The sequence below is a fragment of the Manihot esculenta genome, chromosome 9 (assembly GCF_001659605.2).
Source record: "Manihot esculenta cultivar AM560-2 chromosome 9, M.esculenta_v8, whole genome shotgun sequence".
NCBI lineage: Eukaryota > Viridiplantae > Streptophyta > Magnoliopsida > Malpighiales > Euphorbiaceae > Manihot > Manihot esculenta.
Window position 1 is genome coordinate 8,586,948 of NC_035169.2, and position 20,822 is coordinate 8,607,769.

Genomic DNA, 20,822 nt, shown 5'->3' on the forward strand with positions numbered 1-20,822 from the left:
CCCCGAGAGAGCTGGGCACAGTAAAGTCCTGAGGAGCCCTGAGAGGGCCGGGCACAGAGTACTTTTGTACTATTGATTGTATAATAAAGTTTTGAGGAGCTCCTTCGCGGGCCGGGCACTGAGGGATTTTTTATTCAATCCATCCGGTATGTGATTACTTGTGCTGTGATGCATTTCATGTGAGCATATTTATTAACATGTTTTTATTGTTCTACTCACTGGGCTAGTATAGCTCACCCCTCTCCCTTAACCCCAGTCTTGTAAGATCAGAGTACAGGGGGAGTTCAGCAGAGTAAAAGTTGTGTAATAGCATAGTGTGGACATGTAATATTGTAAAGAGATGTTTTAGTCTTGTATAGAGTATAGTAGCGTGCTTGACCCATATGTTTTGTAACTCTCTTTTTGTATACATGGTCTGTTTATGTAAATGTATTTTTATGAGTATGAAAACCAGGCTGAACATATCAAGAGTTTTAACCCGTCTAGAGCAATGATGAGAGCTCTAGTAAGGGGTTCTGTAGTACAGAGATAGTGCATGCCCAGGTTGAGTCTTGGTACAGAGCAAAGTTTTATGTTTTTTGGAAAGTGTTGATCATGTATGGGATTTACCAGGTACACAGAGTGCATAGCAGGCTTGCTACGGGTCCTGGCGGCCTTAAACCGATTTGGATCCTAGCGCCGGTAGCGGTCCGGTTTCCGGGTCGTTACATATTTAGTTTTTATATTATGGAAAAACTCGTTATTTAGTCTCTCAATTTTGAAAAATATATTAAAATATCTCTGACATTTTAAAAAATCTACTAGTAATTTCTCTATTAATTTTATCAACATTTTATTATTTAGCTCCTATAGTTTAGAAAAAAATATTAGTTGATCTCTCAAATTATTAAAAAGTTTACTAATTAGCCTCAGAAGTATTTTAGATTTTTTTTAATAATACTTAATGACTAAAATTAACGAAAAAATTAACTAGTACACTGTTTAAAATGTCATAGATATTTTAATGAATTTTTTAAATAACGAGTAGTAATCGACAGTGAACGGCATCACAAAAATAATTTCTATTGAGTTTTAACTTTTTATTTTTAATAATTTAAATTTTATATATTTTGATTTTTATTATTTAACAAATTTGAATCTTAAATTCATTAAAATTTTTATTTGTTTATGGAGATTGAGTTTGAGATTTTATTTCTTGAATTTTGATGAAATTAAACTTTAGAAACTAAAGTATTGAATTTAAAAAATAGATGGATAAATCTATTAATTATATAATATTTTAGAGATAAAAACATATGTTTTTTTTTTAATTTTTTAAAAGAAGGACCTATAAATTTGTAGGAATTAAATTTCAGAGACTAAAGTATTGAGTTCTATAAAAGGTAATTCGGTCATTTTTTCTTTCACTGACAATATTTTTTATGGAGAAATCTCTAATTTTGACAGAATTAAATTTCAGAGACGAAAATAGTGGATTTTAAAAATAGAAACGAATATATTAATTACGCTATATCTCAGAAATTAAAAAATATTTTTTTCTGCATATAATAATAATTTCAATTTAGAAAAAAAAAATAAAACGTTGAACACTATAAAACACATATTATTCCATCATTAAATTATTAATTAATGAACTCAATTTATTGAGAGAGGAGCCAAACATCATTGTACCACTTAAGACTTTTCCCTACTTTAATTTGATTTTAATGTTACTAAAGCTTGGCTGAGTAAAGAGAGTGACCCTTCACCAAAAAAAAAAAAAGAAAAAGAAAAAAAAAAAGAGAGAGAGTGATGACTAAAAACTTGGGCAGAAATAATCAATTAAATCCTCTCAGTTTAAATAAACCCTCCAAATTTTTTTTATAAGAGTTCAAATAACTCAATTTAATTATTTGATCAAATAAAACAATCAACCTTTTATCTCTAAGTAAAAATAAGTTATAATTTAATAAAAAAAATTTTAGATAAATGTTCTTAGGATAAGATAACGCTGAACCAAATATGCAAGGCCTGCTAAAAAATGCTGAACCAAAAATAAACGTCCAAAAGCTGAAAAGCATAGTATACCATTTCTGTACAACTGTTTGCATTTTTAGGATAAGATAATGCTACAGACAAAAGATGGAAGACAAATCCATTTGCACCAAACAAAAACAAACCAGGAAACCAATGATTCCCCTCACCCACTGCAGGTAAACTTGAACTTCGGAATCTACGCCCTATGCACAAGAAATTTCCAGGTACATTGGCACAACTATACAAGACTATTGATGTTTTCAAGAATCTCTCCCCGCTCACACTCATACATGGAACAAGGAAGAAGCATATAGCTTCTTTATTTTCTCACCCTGTGTGCAGAAGACTCTACCTTTTTGGTTAGATTATTAATCCCATTAGGAAATGGAAACTGGGTCCATGTCTCTGTGGTTTCTTCTTCTGTTTTCTTTGCAGGTTTTTGTTATCTCATCTGCCCATTTCGTTCCAATAAGGTTTCCTACTCCTATCACTCAGTTTCAGGCAGAGAAGAAGGTCTCTGTTTCTTCCCCAACTGGGCTTTACAAAGAGAAATTCTTCACTCAATTACTTGATCACTTCAATTTCAATCCCCAGAGCTACCAAACATTTCAGCAGAGATATTTGATCAATGACACATTCTGGGGAGGCCCAGAGAAAAATGCTCCAATCTTCTTGTACACAGGAAATGAAGGAGACATTGAATGGTTTGCTCAAAACACAGGATTCATGTTTGACAATGCTCCTCGCTTCAAAGCCCTTCTGGTCTTTATTGAGGTACAATGATCTCTCAATGTGTTCTGTTCTTGAAAAGCCTTGAAGTTTATAAGCTGCTTTGGATTGAGCTGATGAATTAATTGCTGAATGAAATTGCAGCATAGGTTCTATGGGGAATCTATGCCTTTTGGAGGTGATAAAGATGTTGCTTATAGCAATGCGAGTACTCTTGGTTACCTGAGTTCAACTCAGGCGTTGGCTGATTACGCCACTCTCGTCACTGATCTAAAGAACAATTTGTCTGCAACTGACTCTCCTGTGGTGGCTTTTGGAGGTTCCTATGGCGGAAGTAAGGCATTGTTTATTTACATTTTGGTCTCTTTTTCCCTTGTTTAAGAATATATATATATACAAACTTTGCAGTGTTGGCCGCTTGGTTTAGACTCAAATATCCTCATGTTGCCATTGGAGCTTTGGCTTCTTCTGCACCAATTCTTGGCTTTGTGAACTTAACTTCTCCTTATAGCTTCACTCGAATCATCACTAAAGATTTTAGAGTACATTCTCTCTCTCTCCCCGTGACATTTGCATCTGCATTTTATATTTCCACTAGTTTTTGTGCTAAAATATATTAGGCATGATAATCATAATATTTAGAAAAATTTATAATTTAGTTCATGTTGTCATTCTTAATAAATTAATTTTTATACTTTTAAAAATTTATTAAAACGTCATTATTTTTTTATTAACGAAATACTCCTTTTAATTATTTTTACCATTAAAAATATAGAAAAAAATCAAATTACTCTCTTTTTCTCCTCTATCAATATTTTTTTCCTCTTTTTCTTTAAAAGAGAAGGAAGTGATTCTTTTCCTTTTTCCTTATCATCATATTTTTCTCCTTATTTGTCTTTCTCTTCTGCTTCTTCTTCTTGTTTTTTTTCTTCTGTCATCTTCTTCATCTTTTTTCTTCATCTTCATTTTCTTTTTTTCCTTTTTCTTCTTCTATCTTTTGAAGAGGATGAGAGAACTAATTCATTAACGTAGGGGGGAGTGATAAGAATATTTTAATAAATTTTAAAAAAAATAAAAATATTTTAACGTACGTCAAAAAAGATAAAAATATTTTAATATATTTTTTAAAATATAAGAATTACCTTGTTAATAATTACAATATCTAGAGATTAAATAAAAATTTTTATTTGAAGTTAAAATTGAATTTTAAAATTTTTTTCTTTCATCTCTTATTTATTTTTAATAAAAAAAATAATTATTTTTTTGATGAAAAAAAAAATTATTAATAAAAAGAAAAAATAATAAATTTTTAAAAATATAGAAATTGATTGGTTAATAATAATAATAATATTTAAGAGTAAATAATAATTTCTTTTAATATTTAAGAGGGAAATTATCCGGTGCATTTAGTGTACCTACTTTCTTACTTAGCCTTTTAAATTAAGTAATTTGATTGTGAAAATGGAAAAAACAGAGTGAAAGTGAGAATTGCTACCAAGTGATAAAAGCATCATGGCAACAAATTGAAGACATGGCGAATCAAAAAGGAGGACTCGAAAAGCTGCGCAAGTCCTTTAAAATATGCAAGTAAGAAAGAGCATTTTCTTAATTATTTATAATTAATTAATTAGCATATAATATATAAAATTAATCATATTAAATATTAATTTTGTTTATGTTTCAGGAATTATATTAGTGGAGGAGCTCTGCTGAGTTGGCTTTCCACTGCGTGGGTCTACACAGCAATGACTGATTATCCAACTCCATCCAATTTTTTAAATCCCATGCCAGCTTATCCAGTCAAACAGGTTTTTTCTTAATTAAATATTGAGAATTTTCATATTTAATTCAATGCATTAGCCAAATATAATGTAACATTGAGAATTAATCCGTTAAGCTTTCATCTCCGTTGGAGGGTAAAATGGTCACTAAGCAATTGACTTTACGAAATAGATGTGCAAGGCGATAGATGATCCAGTGACTGGAAATGATACATTAGCAAAGTTGTCCGGTGCAGCTAGCGTTTACTATAACTACACTGGAACCGCCACGTGTTTCGATCTTAATGATACTTCTGATCCTCACGGTCTTGGTGGATGGTCTTGGCAGGTATTTTATAAAATCTAAGACATTCCTTCATATTTGATAGAAAAAAATTGCCAAATTAAAATTAGCATTTAAAATTTGATGACCTTTTTTGTTGTAATTAAAAAAATTTAATTTTATGAATATCACTATCTAATATATTAAATTTTTAATAAATAAAAAATAAAATTAATATCATATCAACATAAATTAAAAGATGTTAGAATGTGTTTCTCTTAATTGGTAACAAAAGAAAAATTTTAGAATATTTATTAGGACCGCCGGATTTCTAGCATTTGGGCTGAGGCCGGACCCTGGAGAAGAAAACAGGTTCAAAATTCAATAAACTCCATTGAGCAGGCTGACCCATCATCGCGCCATCCAGCCCATGATTAAAGCAGGCCTGACTGACCATAGACTTGGATCCATTAGAGGAGAGTCTAGCTCGGTGACGTGATGGGAGGTAGAAGAGCAGACCCAGCTACCTCGCTGCCCTATTAGCATGCGCGCCGGAGGGAAATTAAATAGCCTCCTGATAGAGATGGATACGCTAGTAAGTCCGTACGTACAGGTTTGTGTGACAGGGACATGTGGCACTATAGTAAGATGGTGGTTATGCGTCACTAGAGGATAAAGGAAAAAGAAATAAAGAGGGGAATACGTGATCTTCTTAGGCTAAGCTTAGACACACCCCTGTAAATCCTATTCTCTATGGATCTCAGAACATCAATTGACGTCGTCTGTGAGAAGCGAAGGAGATCTTTCCGTCATTGGAGTTTCCGTTTTCATAAACACCCACTGAGATCCACATGGCTAACTACAATGAAAACCACACTAGCAACACCCAAAACGACCTGAGCTCAGCTCAAGAAGATTAGCAGTTTTCATTTTTCAGTCCCACAACCCCATTAAACCAACAACTTGTACTGTTCAATCCCTAGCCGAGCTCGGCAGGGAACATATCCAGAATAACTCTATATGATCAAGAGCTCCAAACTATGGCTCTTCAGCTACAGAATACTGCACACTGGCTGGGGCAGATGCTGTAATAGAGATGCCTTAATATCCCGTTGAACGTACCCCCTGTAGCTGAGGGCTTTAACGCCATTGAATCCCAACCCACCTTTAACTACCAAATCCCCCAACAAAGTAGCCGGAGAACAGGAGAAAGAAGTGGAGGGGCCGCTATGGAAGATGAGACTGCAGTTAGATCTAGAGGTCGGAGGGCGAGAGAGCTCATTGAGAACGATGAGACTGAGAGCTATTCCGTTGGTCCAACAGGGAGGACAGAAAGCGAAGAGTGGGAGAGGGGATACCGCCTGGAGAAAAGGCCAAGGCAAAAGGAGACAGATGTAGATCGAAAGTTGCAGAGAATGAAGGAACAACTCCTGGCTGAGCTGGGGGCAAAAGATAATAGCCAGGCCCTCTTATCTATATCCTCACCATTTTCAAGATGGATCCAGTAGGAGACTATCCGGAAAAAGTTTATGATGCCACCGATAGAGGCTTATGACGGAGCAAGAAACCCCCAAGAGCACATCCTAAACTATAAGATGTTCATGGAGCTCTAAACTCTCTCAGACGCCTTGATATGTAAAGTTTTCCCCATCATCCTCACAGGACCAGCTAGGGCGTGGTTTAATAGCCTAGGGACGGAGAGCATTAAGAGCTTTATGGGCCTAGTCAACATATTCATCAGCCGATTCATTGCAGGGGTCTTGGCTAAGAGGAAGACCAACTATCTGAAGACGGTCCGACAAAGGAAGAATGAATATCTGAGAGAGTACGTGGCATGTTTCAACTCAGAGGCTTTGCAGATCCCCCGAGCTAGACGAGGAAAGATTGGTGGAAGCTATGCAGAAGGGGACTACATCCCCTGAGTTTTTTGGGTCGCTGTGTAGAAAGTCACCCACCACCCTGGCAAAGCTGATGAAGAGAGTAAAAAAGTACATAAGACAGGATGACGCCTTAACTACTAGTAGGTTCGCTAGGGAGGCTGGAGACAAGAGAAAGGCTATGAAGGAGAGAAGGCGTGAGAGGCAGGAGAGGAGGCAGAATCGGGGACCTGAAGTGAACAGGCAGCCCTGGGATAGAAGAGAGCAGAGAACTTACCAACCCCAGATCCCTAAAGCCATCACCCCTCTGAACATATCCAGAGCCGAAATACTCATGGCGGTGCAAGATAAAGACTTCATCCTATGGCCTAAACTCATGAGAGCTGAGGCCAGCCGAAGGGATCCTGATAAATACTGCCAATATCACCGGACGCACGATCACGATACCAACAGCTACTACCAGCTAATCAATGAGATAGAAAGATTGATCAAGAGAGGGCACCTCCGGAACTTCATGAAAAAACCAGAAGGAGAGAGGCCCCAGCAGAATGCAGTGGCGAAAAGACCCCATAGACATGGAGCAGGGCCAGTGAATGATGGCTCCAGTGGAACCATCAATATGATCATGGGAGGAACTAAAGGTCAGATGAGCAAGAGAGGGAAAAAGAGAAGCTGGAATAGAGAGGGGAATAGCAATGAAGTCCCGTAGATAGTAAAGCACTCCCTAGTGACCATCTCCTTTTCTCCTGAAGATACTCATAGGATTCAGATGCCCCACGACGATGCCTTAGTCATTAAGGTCGTCATTCACAACTTCAGGGTCTGCAAGATCCTGGTAGACGATGGAAGTAAAGTGAACTTGCTGCCTTATAGAGTGTTTCAGTAGATGAACATACTAGAGGAGCAAATGGTGAGGGATCAGGCCCCGGTCAAGGGGATAGGGGGAATCCGGTGGCAGTAGAAGGGAAGGTGAAGGTGGCCTTGACGTTGGGAGAACCACCCCTACCTTCAGGCCTTGATTGTACCCAGAAGCGAACATATTGAAGGCCTTATTATATATCTTCTCTTTCATCTCATCAGAGGCCTTGTACTCTTCAAGTAGCGCTTCACAGGCTTATTGAATCTTGGCCTTCAGTTTAGCAAAGTCCTTGTATTCTTGGAGGCATTCTTCACAGGCCAGCTAGACCCTATCCTCAGCACCCCTGTCATCCCTCGGCAGGGCAAAACACCTCTCCTCTAGAGCAGTGACCTCTTGGCTGAGTTGTTGTTATTGAAGGTGAGACTCTTCCTCCACCGAAGCCATGCCTTTCAGATCCTCGGGATGCTTGTTGAGCTCCTGCTAAAAGACAGCAACACGGGCCAAAGCTTCCTCTTGCTGGGCCCTTGCCTCGTCGCATTGAGCCTGGGCCTCATCCCGCTGGCGGCAGGACTCCGCCAAAGAAGACAACTGCACCAAAGCCTCATGCCATCGAGACTCTGTCGTAGAAGCCCGCTCGAAAGCCCTACTCACCTCCTCCCGCATCTCCCCTAAGCGCTTAGTGAGGTCTTCGAGTTGATTTTTGAGGTCGATTATATGCCTGCGAGCCTCACCAGTGGCCACAATGTTCTCCTCAAGGCAGGCTTCGTCAACAAGTTGGTCCATTGAATTCTGGAGGGATTGCTCCCGAGCGTCGATCTCCATAAAAATGTCTAGCACCTGACACAAAAGAGATGACAAATAGAGTAAGGATACCATAAAAAAAAAAGCAAACCTAAGGATAGTGAAATAACTCACAATGAGGAGCATCTCCCGAAAACTATCCCCTAGGTCCTCCCGGGACCGCGAGCGAAAAGACACCTATTGCTTGGTGGAGCAGGTTAGATGACTGGCAAAAACGAGAAAGCATGGATCAAATACATCAAAGACCCCTCCAAACATTCTCTCGTGCAGCATCTCGGCCATAGAGGCCGCTGCGGACCTAGGAGTCACCTCAGCAGCATTGAGGAGCTCGTTGTCAGGGGCTGAAGACAACTGCCCTATGGCCTGTTTCCCCTTGTCGGCAGGAGGAGGAAGAATAGTCTCGGGAGGAGCCACACGTGCCTTCTTGGCGGCATGGCCCTCGGGAGGGACTTTGGAAGTTTAGGCTCGCTTGCTAGTGGCACTACCTATTACAATAGCGCCAGTGCCAATGGCCTATTGAGATCGAGCTGCAGAAGGAGCGACCTCGGTCCCCCCCTTAGAGCCACCCTCCGTAGACTCGTCGATGGTGATAGGCTCCTGGAAAGCCGGAGTGGAAGTTGATTTAAGCCTTGGAGGCGCAGGAGACTTGGAAGAGCCCGGAGTCCTTCCTTAAGTAGAGGCCCGGGAGGCTGTAGAACGAGAGCCCTTAGACGCGAGCACTAGCGCCCGGGAAGAAGCAGGGGCAGGGCAGCAGCCCGGCCTGCCACGCTGGGACAGATGGTATGAAACACCTCTCGAGTCACGTCCGCCACCGATCGACCAGTCTGGAAGGCCTTCATGTTCTCCCGGAACATCGTAAAATTTTTGGGAGGCTTAATCTTCTCCATCGGCACATAAGAGGATAAAAAAACAAAAATAACTCAAGTTAGAGATAAACAAAAGAAAAAAGAAAAAGGTAGAAGAAAAAACAAAACATCAATAAATAAATACCAGTTTCCTGGCAGTCCCAAAGACTGGACACGAACATGCACTTCTCGATATCATACTTCCGCAAGATAGAGGCCAGTCGGAGAAGGCAGATCTTGTCCATCAGGGGCAGCCGAGGAAGGTTGTTACGACCTGGGGGACATCCTTCCAAGAGAGATCAACATTCCAAGTTATACCAGAGTCTTCCTTCAGCTCTACCATCATGAAGCCTTCAACCCAGCCCTTAATGGAGTCCTTGTACCCCGAGAAGATAGACAACTCTCCTTGGGGAGTAAAATAATAGAACCCTTGGCTAGTCTGAATTAGACGAAAAAGATAGAAAATAAAATAGCAGAAGGGACAAAACCACAGCACAAGCTAATAGATTCAAAAGAGCACATGAAAAGAATGGAATTTGGTGAGAGCATGCGAGGAGTTACTCCGAAGTAATGGAAAACCTCGATGAAGAAAGGAGAAAAAGGAAAGGTCAAACCAAAATCGTGTTGCTTGACATAGAAGATCAAGTTGCGATCCCGCTGGGGGTTAATCAAACCCAATTGAGGAGGAACAGGAAGAACGATCCTCTCATTGCGGTGAGGAGTCCTAATGTTGTAAATGGAGGTATTTAGGTAATTGGGAGAAAAGAAATTGGTAAGGGAGGCAGAAGTGATGGTGGACCTCAAATTTATGATGTCGGGATTCTAGGGGCAGCCATTACGGAGTAGAAGACGTACCTCAAAGAAATTTTACAGAAGGTGAGGAAGACGAAGTACAGAAAGCAGGGCGAGAAGAAGAGTCTGGAGAAAAATAGAGAATTTGAATTTGAAAAGAGTAAAGATAGAGAAGAGACGTTTTTTACAAAAGTCTCTCTAGGACCGCGCGGTCATAAATGAAGACCTAGGGATTTACCCTCTTATTAATAAAAGAGTAAAGATAGAGAAGAGACGTTTTTTACAAAAGCCTCTCTAGGACCGCGCGGTCATAAATGAAGACCTAGGGATTTACCCTCTTATTAATCATGAAATAATTACTGAGGAGGTAAAGAGGCATTTGATGACCGCCGAGCTTCTGGCACCCGGACCGAGGCCGGACCTTGGAGGAGAAAACAGGCCCAAAGCCCAATAGAGCCCATTGAGCAAGTTGACCCATCATCACGCCATCTAGCCCGTGACTAAAGCAGGTCAGTTGACCCTAGGCTTGGATCCATCAGAGAATAGTCTAACTCAAGAACGTGACAGGAGGTAGGAGAGCAAGCCCAGTTATTTCGTGGCCCTATCAGCATGTGCGCCGGAGGGGAATTAAATGGACGCCTGACAGAGATGGGTACGCTGATACATCCGTATATACGGGTCTGTGTGACAAGAACGGGTAATACTGTAATAAGGTGACAGTTATGCGTCACTAGAGAACAAATAAAAAAGGAATAAAGAGGGAATACGTGATCTTTCTAAACTAAACTTAGACACACCCCTATAAATTCTATTTTCTCTAAATCTCATAACCTCATATATAAAATAATTAGGTGATAAAATTTTTTTACTTTCTTCAATATAAGTGTAGTAATGTAAGAGTATCCAAGAAATGGATGCATGCACGCATGTTCCTTCACATGCTGATGTTTTGTAAAGATAATGATACTAAGATTATCTTTAGCTTTTCTCGGCAAAGTTTTATTTCCTTAATCATATTTACATGGCCCATCTTGTCTTTTTCATTTAAATTCCCTTCTTATCCATTCTCTCTTCTTTACCTTCAAGATTCTTAAGATAATTAGATTCTGAGCGTGGGAGAGAGTGAGTAATGTGGCTTGGTTACACCTTTTCCTTCAACTAGCTTTTAAATAAATTAAATTAAATTTAAATTAATAAGTATAACTCTAACTCTATTATTATTATTATTGGAAAAACAAGAATTTTTCAAATTCAAAAATAAATAAACATAGGTGATAATTGTAGCTTGAATCAAGATTACACTTGATTGTTCACTGCACTGTATGGTTGATTAATTGACCTTTTTTCACTGAACTTAGAATTTTACTCTAGAAAACTATAACTCATATAAAGAGAAATTCTATTTCTTCTCTCACAAAAGTCCATTTAAAATAAAAAACTAGAAATTCAAACTTTTTTTTAATGGGAAAATAGAAAAATCGGAAATGTAGGCATGCACAGAGATGATACTTCCAACAGGAGGCAGCGATGAAGAAAGCATATTTCCAGCTTCAAATTGGAACTACAGTCAGAGGCCCTCTTCCTGCCTTGGTGTTGAGCCTCGACCCGATTGGATTCCTACAGAGTTTGGTGGTCATGTGTGTCAATTTTCTATTTAATTCCATTCTTTAAATATTATCAAACTAAAATTCCAACAATTTTTATGAATCCTTAAAGTTTCTCTCATTGTTTTCAACAGAATATCAAGAGAGTGCTGAAGAGATTTGGAAGTAATATCATCTTCTTTAATGGCTTACGAGACCCCTGGAGTGGTGGAGGGTACGTTCTCTCCTTCTCTTCTCTTAATTTTGTTTAGTTCATACTTTTCTTTTCTTTCCCTAACTATCCAAAAATCAAAATTAATTTTGGCTTTTAATTTAGAAATTTTGTGGTATTATTGCAGGGTGGTAAGTGATATATCCAAGAGCATAGTTACCATAGTAGCAGAAAAAGGTTAGTGGATATGAATTAATTAATTTTGCTTTTAATTTAGAAATTAGGTTAATTAATTTTTTTTTTTTTTTGGTATTTAATATGTGGAACGTACATAAGGGGCTCATCATGTAGACTTGAGATTTGCAACAAGTGAAGACCCAACATGGCTTCGACAAGTGAGGCAAAGAGAGGTTACCATCATTGCTCAGTGGCTCTCTGAGTATTAACATGACTTGGCCCATACACATTTCTAATATCTTCTTTATTTTATATTTAATAATATTATAATTTTACACTCATAAATTTAGTCTGATAATAAATATATCGTATAAATCTAAAAAATTTTAAATTTTATTTTTTTAATTTTAATTCCATTCAAAAAAAAATTATAATTTTAACTCTATTTTTATTATCTTTTATTATAATAACAGAAATAAATATAATAATTTTTAAATTATTATTATTAGCTTTTTAAATCCAAGAAAATTTTTATAGTAGTGTATTTAGATTTCTTTTTTTTTTTCATAATATAATTACATTTCTCTTGCTTTATCAATAGGAAAGGAAAACGCAATTGATCAATATACAGGCTTAATAAAAAATTATCACGAAAACAGATTTAATTTACCTTCTAATAAATATTTTTAAAATTTAAAATAAATAAAATAATATATTAATTATATAATATTAAAATTAAATTTAATAAATTTTATTATAATAATATTAAAATAATAAAATAATTTCTACATTATTTTTTAAAACCGTATCTAAAATATATTTATATGTAATGATTGAGACGAAGGCAAGGCAATGTATAAACATGTGTTTGCCCTTTTAAGCTTGTGTTTGACTTTCAAAGTTAGGGCAGGATGAATGGGACACGTTAGTCCACCGTTCAAACTTTGCAATTAGCTGATTAGATTGATGGAGTGGTCTCAACTTTTGTTTCAATTTTCTTGGAAATAACATAAAACTCTCCGATCAAAATCATAGATTTTATAAAAAAATTAATTTAATTGATTTATATTTTTATAATTTTAATTTTAAAAAATAAATTATGTAAAACGAGAGGATAAAAAAAGTGTCGTTATATTCAATAATACATGTCCATAATTTCCACATGATAATTGAGGAAAAATAAATAAATAAATAAATAATACGTGTCCATAATTTCCAAATGTAATTGCTGGGTTTCCATGTAGGGACATAGCTATGAAATTGTAAGCATTCAAGGGGAGTGGACACAAGGGACCATGCTTCCTGATGAGTCTTTACATATGCGGTCCCACGCCCACACCCTACAACCCTATCACCATCACTACTCCCCGTCCACCGCTTCCCTACGAATCACAAGTGCGACGTGTCAAAAACCCAACTGCTTCATCATCATGATTATTATCATCATCAAGCTCCTTGGCTGCACTTTGCACGCAAAGGTAAGGGGAAGCATGCCATCAACAGTAGCATGAAGGGGAGACCACCAAAAGGGAAAGAAAAAATTAGAAAAAGAAAGAAGAAATGGGTTGGTTTGGTTGGGACATGGACTTTGTGGACCCTCTTTCTTTTTGAATCTAGTGGACACCCTGATTTTAGCCCACGCATGCCTTCTGATCTGATGGGATGTGAAATCTTCATTTTCATCAACCATTACAAGCAGGCCGATTACCGGAGAGCCAATATTTTTCGTTGGTATATGCAATTTCATATCGAAATTCCATTGGTACAATAATTATCAGGATTTATTGTATAGTAAAAAAAATAATGTTATAATAAAAAAAATACATATCTAATAACGTAAATAATGGTACATTTAATCTTTATCATTATATTTCATTGAATTTAATATTTTAAAATATAGAGAATAGGGTTTACAGTATGAGTATAAATTTAACTGAAAAGAAAAATCTTCATTTTTAGTTTCGTACGTACAGACATCTCTATCAGTGACGTCTAACGGCATGTTAGTGACGTCTAACGTATACATACAATAATTATCCCTTTTTCCTTTTATCTGTTAATGACGTCTAATGATCTTTCACTCAGATCTGTACAGACGGACGCATCAAAATTTCTTTTAATGTCAGACTGCTATTTAATTCTCCCTCGCGCAGGCAAGCAAGGCTGCGAAGTAACTAAATATGCCTTACCTATATCTTGTCACGTCATTGGGCTGAGTTCTTAAAAGATGGGTCTGCGCGCGTGTTTGGTCCATCCTGTTTCATATTTTCGGATCAGAACGCTCCGCGTGGACTGATCTGTTCATGAAAAAAACTTTATGGATTTTGGATCATTATTTTTTTTTGGCCCAATCTCACTCAGAATAGAGAAAGGTCACCAGAACTTATAATTTTTATCTACCAACTCATCTCAACACTCATCGATAAAATTATTATAATTTTAAATAATATATTATCTATTTATTGGTCGACACTTATATATATAAATGCTTATAAGAATTTTTATAGATAAATATTGGGTTTGTGTAGATGTAGGTAGCCGATGAGTAAGATGAGAGAAGCAAGTTGTTTGTATTACACAAAGTATAAAACACAAGGCAGGCAACAAACTCTCTAGCTATTATATATATGTGTAATCCCAGCATGTGGTCTTAAATTATTAACAACTAGTCATAGGGATGAAAAGGGTGTCTGAATCTACCTGGAAATTGAGGTGTGGGGTTTTGTCTGAAACACATATCCATCAACTATGCATTTTTTAATCATAAAATATAAATATTTCAGCAGTCAGATAGAAAATGAGTTTTATGATTTTGGTGTATTATTTGTTTGCATGATTAATAAGAGAGAGATGTGAATGTGAGGAGAAGATTCAAACACGACAGCATGTCTACCAAACTAATGAAAAGAAATGGGTCGTGTCCCTATGGACAAATCTTATCTAATCTCTCATTGGAAATGGAAGGGATCTCTGATTTTTGTTTCTCTTTTCCCTTCTCTTCCCATTTACTTAATTTCTTCTTTTCTTTTTTTCTCATCTTCTTTTTTAATATTGTATTATATTTAAAATTCACTAAACTATAAATAGCTGGTTTGCAAGTTGTTACTTGTGGGGAGGTTTAATTTCCACGTGCCTAATCAATAAATATCTGGAAAAACAAAGTGCTATGCCGGCCGTTGGATGGGAACACAGGTTATGAAGATCAGCTCAGTAGGTTGGCCCCACCATTTGATTTGTTTGCCAACTTATTAACACAAAAAATCAAATTATAAAATTACAAAATCAACATACAGAAAGTGATAATGATTTTTTTATCAAGCCCTAAATTAGTAAATTTATAATCAAACTATTTTTGACTGCTAAGTAAAACTTATGGATCAATTCCCTAAGCTTTTCACTCCAAAATAAATCAGAAACACTCAAAAAAAAAAAATTACAAAGAAAATAATGATTTAATATTTTTCATCACGCAAACCCTTAAAGCAATTTTGTAGTTACGTACAATCCCACACCGTTCTCTCTTGTCATATCCTGCCACAGCCATAAGAAATATACCCACAGTTTCCGCATCCACCCTTAAAAAAAGTTGGGTCCCCCACTTATTCAGTAATTAAAGGCATATTAAAATTATTATTTATTTTTCTTTTTTAAAAAATCACTTAAAATATATTTTAATAATTAATAAAATTTAATATTTTTAAAATAAATATAATAAAAATATATATATATATAAATAAAATAAAACGAAACGAAGTAATTAAATTAAAATCATATCAGTCGCCTACTAAATTTAAAATTGAGTTCCATACCCTACTCCCCTACTCCATTATTTAAAAAAAAAAAAAAAAAAAAAATCATCACGCCGCTACCAGCACACAGTCACCTCTCTTCTGCTTCTCTCGTATTTTCTTCTCTCTATATCTATAACACCCAAAATTAAACTCTTCTTCTTTCTCTCTTATGTTCATCAATCTCTTCTCAACAGACCTTCCACATACTCTTCGGTGGACTCAACACCTCCGCCGCCACCACCAGCTATCAATCATGGATCCCAATACTCACCCCAATTCTTCTTGGCCTTCTCATCGATATTCCCAATATCACCACCGCCACCACCTCTTGTTTTCTCCTCATAGCCCTTCTTTCAATTTTAGCCTCAACCGCGACGACAATGAAGAACAAGACCCTGAGGCGAAGCAACCTCACCACCGCCAACCGGAACTGGAAAAAGAACCCATGTTCGAGAAACCCTTAACCCCAAGTGACGTCGGGAAGCTAAACCGTTTAGTAATACCAAAACAACATGCGGAAAAATATTTCCCTCTCGGCGGTGACTCGGCTGATAAAGGACTCTTTCTGAGTTTTGAGGACGAGTCAGGCAAGTTATGGAGGTTCAGATATTCATATTGGAATAGTAGCCAAAGCTATGTATTGACAAAAGGGTGGAGCAGGTATGTGAAGGAGAAGCAACTCGATGCAGGCGATGTTGTTTCATTTGAACGGCACCGCACAGATGACGGTGAGAGACTTTTTATAGGGTGGAGGAGGAGAGGAGATAACAGCAGCAGTGTGGTGGTGGCGCAGGGTAACAATGGTGGGCTGTGGAGTAGAGGATCATATTCATCTTCATCTGGGTACCAGCCTTATCAACATGGCCATAGGGTTAATGTTATCGCCGGTGGTGTCCCATTTCAACATGCAGGTATCAAAAAAAAAAAAAAATTATTAAGTTTCTTTAATTATTTATTATTTTTTAAAAAGTGGATTTTGATAATTGGATACAAGCATTAAAGTGCGTGAGCAACACCTTCCAATTACTTTGGAGGAATGTGGTTGGATTCTGCTAATTTTCAGAGCTTGTCTTCTGTATTTTTACATTTTCTTCACAGAATATTGATTGTTTTTTGCAGGGTCTGGTGTGCAGAATTCAAAGAAAGTGAGGCTATTTGGAGTGAACTTAGAGTGCCAAGTAGAAGAATCGGAGCCATCAACACCAGATGGCTCGTCTTTGTCGAGCCAGGGTCCGACCCAACAGCAACTCTACAGCTTTTACTCGTCAACTTCTTCTTCTTCAAATAGTAGCCATAGTCAGATGGTAAGCTACATGTAATTTTATATAATATAAAATTTTCTAACTTCTAAGCAGAAATATTCTCTACTGTATAGTTTTGATTTTGGTGTTTCTTATAGAGAGACAGAGTATTATTATTATAATAGTTATAATAATAATTAAAGAGATTAACTGATTAATGAGGCCAAGAGTAGGCCAAGCCAAGCACATGTTCAAATTGCATTAGTCAAATTTTGAAGCTTGATTATGTGGGTAGCTGGCCTCTTTTAGCATTATTATTATTATTATGTCTTGAATATGGACAAAGAAAAAGGAAAAAAATAATAATAATTATATAGTTAGAGGTATAAATAATGGGTTTTGATGCTCAACCAAAAGGGATAACGATGCCTTTTTTTTTTTTTCTTTGGTTTCTCATTTATTTATTTATTTTGGCCTTTTTCCAGTTAGAGTTGAATCAAATCACGTAAGATAAACCGACCAAAGCCTTCGATGAATAAAAAAAAAAAAACAAAACCGACCAGAGCCTAACCATCAAAAGTTAGTATTGAATTAGTCTTCTTCAGCTTCTAGTGTTTGAAAACACCTTCTTTCTTTTGCTTTTTATTCATCAACTCTCCGTCCCTACCGATCTGCTTTGTTGTCCCTTACCTGAATAGTAATATTAAAGTTATATTTAATCGTGTCCAATATTAAAATATTTTAGTTTGAATTTCAATCAGTTAATTATAAATATAAAAACTAATAAGAGTCAAATATAACGAGATCAGACTTGTTATGTCAAGTTAATTAGGGACAACCATGAATCTCATAGCTTGGAATTCAAAAAAATTATCTTCAGTAAATTTTAATTTCAATTTATTTTATTAAAATCAAATGAATAAAAAAATCAACCCTTTGATTGTTTCACATTTTTTCTAACTCGAAAACTAGTATTTTTTATATTAGTGAATTATAACATATACTTTCCGTTCTCTGCTTTTAACAATTAACGAAAAAAACAAAATAGCAATGCATATATAGGTTAATACGGTTAATATTGGCTTAAAATTCATCAGGTTGTTCTCAAGCATACCAACTCAACATCGCTTGTTCAAGTTCGTTAATGTGAATCAGACCGGATTGATCACGTGCGTAGAAAAATAGTCTAACTTGATAACACGACAAGAGATAAGAGAGTATGTTCAGTCACCTTATAGTTCTATCAGCGTGCGATTCGGAAAAATTAAATGGTCGTCTGATAGAGAAAGTACACTAACACATTCATATGTACGGATTTAAGCGACAAAGACAAGTGGCACTGTAATAAGATGGCAATTATGCGTCACTAGAAAATGAAAAGAAAAGGGATAAAGAAAAAAAGACTTGATCTGTTCTAATTAAATTTATTCTTATATCATAAAATTTTTATTTTTTAAATTTTAAAATATCAATATTAATTATTTATTTTAATATTTTTTTGCCAAACTTACATACACAAAGGCATATAACAGAAATTGGAAATCGAATTCAAAATCTCATATATATATTTTTCCGTCGCACTGAGAAATCTTGACAATTTTAATATTTTTTTAATTCTTACTCACTTTCAATATAAATGTCATTAAAATTTATATTACGATTATCACAATTAAAAAATTTACATCTTGCTCCTTTCGTCTCTCACCAATTTCATTCTTTCTTTTCCCCTCTCATAAGAATACAAGCATAAATAAACAAGTAAGAAAGAGGAGCACTTTAAAATACTTTAGATTTATTTCATCAATTTATTAATTATTATTTCATTTTTAAAAATCAATATTAAATAATATTAATTTAAATAAAATTTAAATTGTTTTCACAATAGTGATTTATAATAATTAATAATACTAGAACTCATAATAATATTTGAAAAATATATGGTTAAAATCAAAATTAATAATATTCATAACAATATTTTAAAAAATTTATAAGATATGGATAGATAGCAAAAAGTAAAAATTTGATAAAATTAATAATGCAAAATTTTTAATACTACTTAAGAATTAAAAGCATATATTTAAAGTAAAAATAATAAACAAGAAATTTAATATTATGAAAGAGAATAAGTAATAAGGATTCAAAGATATTTAAATTGAAATTGACAAAAAGTTAAGAATGCCAAATTAAAAATAAGAAAAAAAAATAATTTACACCTGAATGTTGAAAAAAAAAATCAAAATTCATCTTTCAATCTAATTTTCCTCTGAACTAACATTAAATGTCTAAATAAGCTAAAAAAATATCAAGTACACTTATACTCTAAATTCTTAATAAATAATAGTTTTTTTATTGATATTTCATGAATAAATTTAAATTGATAGATAAATTTTAAAATAATTTTTGCTGTTAGAGTCAAATTTATCATTTTAGCTTAATTAAAAGTATGTCCTATAGAAGGACAATGGGTAAAAATTTATTAAAAAAAAGTGTGATAAATAACTAGACATAAGAATTAGGGTGTGATTGTAACAGGAAATCACTTTTTTTTTTTTTTTTAATTTTCAGGAGATGTCAAGCAGAGGAGAAATAGCTGATCGAGGATAAGATCTATGGATGTGACTTCTCTGGATTTGACTTAATTGAATCACACCCTCACCTTACTGGCCACTGGGGCTAGAAAGGTCAACAAGATTTTCTGAAATTTATTTCTTTTACTTATAGACTTATATATACATATAAATATAAAACAATCCCTGATTTTGGGATGCAAACTTCAAGCCAGGTATTAGAGTGAAAGGAAAACAGGGAAGGGAGGAGAGGGATGGAAGATGGGGCCCAAAATGAGTGGCTGGAACAGTAGCAAACGACAAATGAGAAAATTTTGTGTGGTTTGGGAATTGAAATTGAGGGAGGAATATATTTGGGCACTGTTAAGATTCTCCCTGAAGATTTTCATTAGGTATCATAATCATAATAAGGGGGGGGGGGGGAGGGGCCGTGGTGGCGGATGGGTGGGTGGGTGAGCGAGTGTCCTTGAATTGATGGATGGCAGCCCAGTAATGTTCTACCACTCCACTCTCTCTCCCTGTCTCAATCTATCCAACCATCAACCAAAGCTGTTTTAATGCTTTTTTTTTTGTTTGGCTTTTTTGAGAGTCATTGTGATTTATTGCAAGTCAATGGAAAGTTTCAACTTATAAAGTTGAAGGAAATTAGGGTAAAATTTTATGGCAAAGGAAAAGATTGATGTTTTTCTTACAGTTTTAAAACACAAAGTTCTCAGCAATGAAGGACCTAATTTGGTTAAAAAAATCATTAGTCAAGAGTACTGCTACAGCATTATACCACAAACAGAACATAAATAGTTAGCTTCATGTAGCAGTATCATGCAATCAAACTAATAGGATAATAAATTCCATTATAACCAACTGTCATAATGAAACTATTTTCACAGAATAAGAACTCCTCTGTGAGATATCTAATTATATAAGAATATTCATAAGTTTAAAGTCTCTTAAAAAAGTTTGTGTTATAAAAAAATTTATTAGTAAAAAATACATTAAAATATTTTTAAAATATAAAATCTGAAATATAAAATACATTAAACGGTCATTTTCTCTTACAAAATTTGGCCTATAAGAATAATTACTTATATTTTATGTCCCATCATACTCATCCTCAATAAATTCAATATTTGAAGCTTTTTTGTGAAGACAAGCAGAGCACTATCTAATAAATGATGAAGGACCCATTTCCCAGGTCCTTTCAGACTTCCTAATCAGCAACAAATCTAATCACAGTGTGACAAACCGAGAAGATGATTAAAAAATGGGGTCTATGTGTGTGTGTATAAGTGGACGGAATTGCAATCCACTAATTAGAATAGCTTGAATAGT

The 20,822-nt window shown here is 35.4% G+C and overlaps 2 protein-coding genes across 2 annotated transcripts; both read left to right on the plus strand.

Moving 5' to 3' along the window:
- The first annotated feature begins 2,090 nt into the window (after nt 1-2,090).
- Nucleotides 2,091-12,235, plus strand: LOC110623538 (lysosomal Pro-X carboxypeptidase). The gene is made up of 11 exons (XM_021768523.2): nt 2,091-2,240; nt 2,452-2,790; nt 2,890-3,079; nt 3,154-3,287; nt 4,220-4,332; nt 4,430-4,553; nt 4,699-4,854; nt 11,453-11,599; nt 11,701-11,780; nt 11,905-11,954; nt 12,054-12,235. Exons 1-11 carry the CDS (start codon nt 2,106-2,108, stop codon nt 12,161-12,163), a joined length of 1,578 nt encoding a protein of 525 aa, XP_021624215.1. The 5' UTR covers nt 2,091-2,105; the 3' UTR covers nt 12,164-12,235.
- Nucleotides 12,236-15,717: 3,482 nt separating this feature from the next.
- Nucleotides 15,718-17,144, plus strand: LOC110623539 (B3 domain-containing protein At2g36080). The gene is made up of 2 exons (XM_021768524.2): nt 15,718-16,596; nt 16,805-17,144. The coding sequence occupies exons 1-2, from the start codon at nt 15,855-15,857 to the stop codon at nt 17,002-17,004; spliced, it is 942 nt and encodes a 313-aa protein (XP_021624216.1). The 5' UTR covers nt 15,718-15,854; the 3' UTR covers nt 17,005-17,144.
- The last annotated feature ends 3,678 nt before the right edge of the window (nt 17,145-20,822 follow it).

Bases quoted from the DNA above. Each gene is read 5' to 3' on its own strand.
- LOC110623538 (XM_021768523.2), top strand. From the start codon at position 2,106: ATGCTACAGACAAAAGATGGAAGACAAATCCATTTGCACCAAACAAAA. The intron at 3,288-4,219 runs GTACATTCTCTC...TGGAAAAAACAG, and splicing joins TCATCACTAAAGATTTTAGA to AGTGAAAGTGAGAATTGCTA. The intron at 4,333-4,429 runs GTAAGAAAGAGC...TTTATGTTTCAG, and splicing joins AAGTCCTTTAAAATATGCAA to GAATTATATTAGTGGAGGAG.
- LOC110623539 (XM_021768524.2), top strand. From the start codon at position 15,855: ATGTTCATCAATCTCTTCTCAACAGACCTTCCACATACTCTTCGGTGG. The intron at 16,597-16,804 runs GTATCAAAAAAA...TGTTTTTTGCAG, and splicing joins TGTCCCATTTCAACATGCAG to GGTCTGGTGTGCAGAATTCA.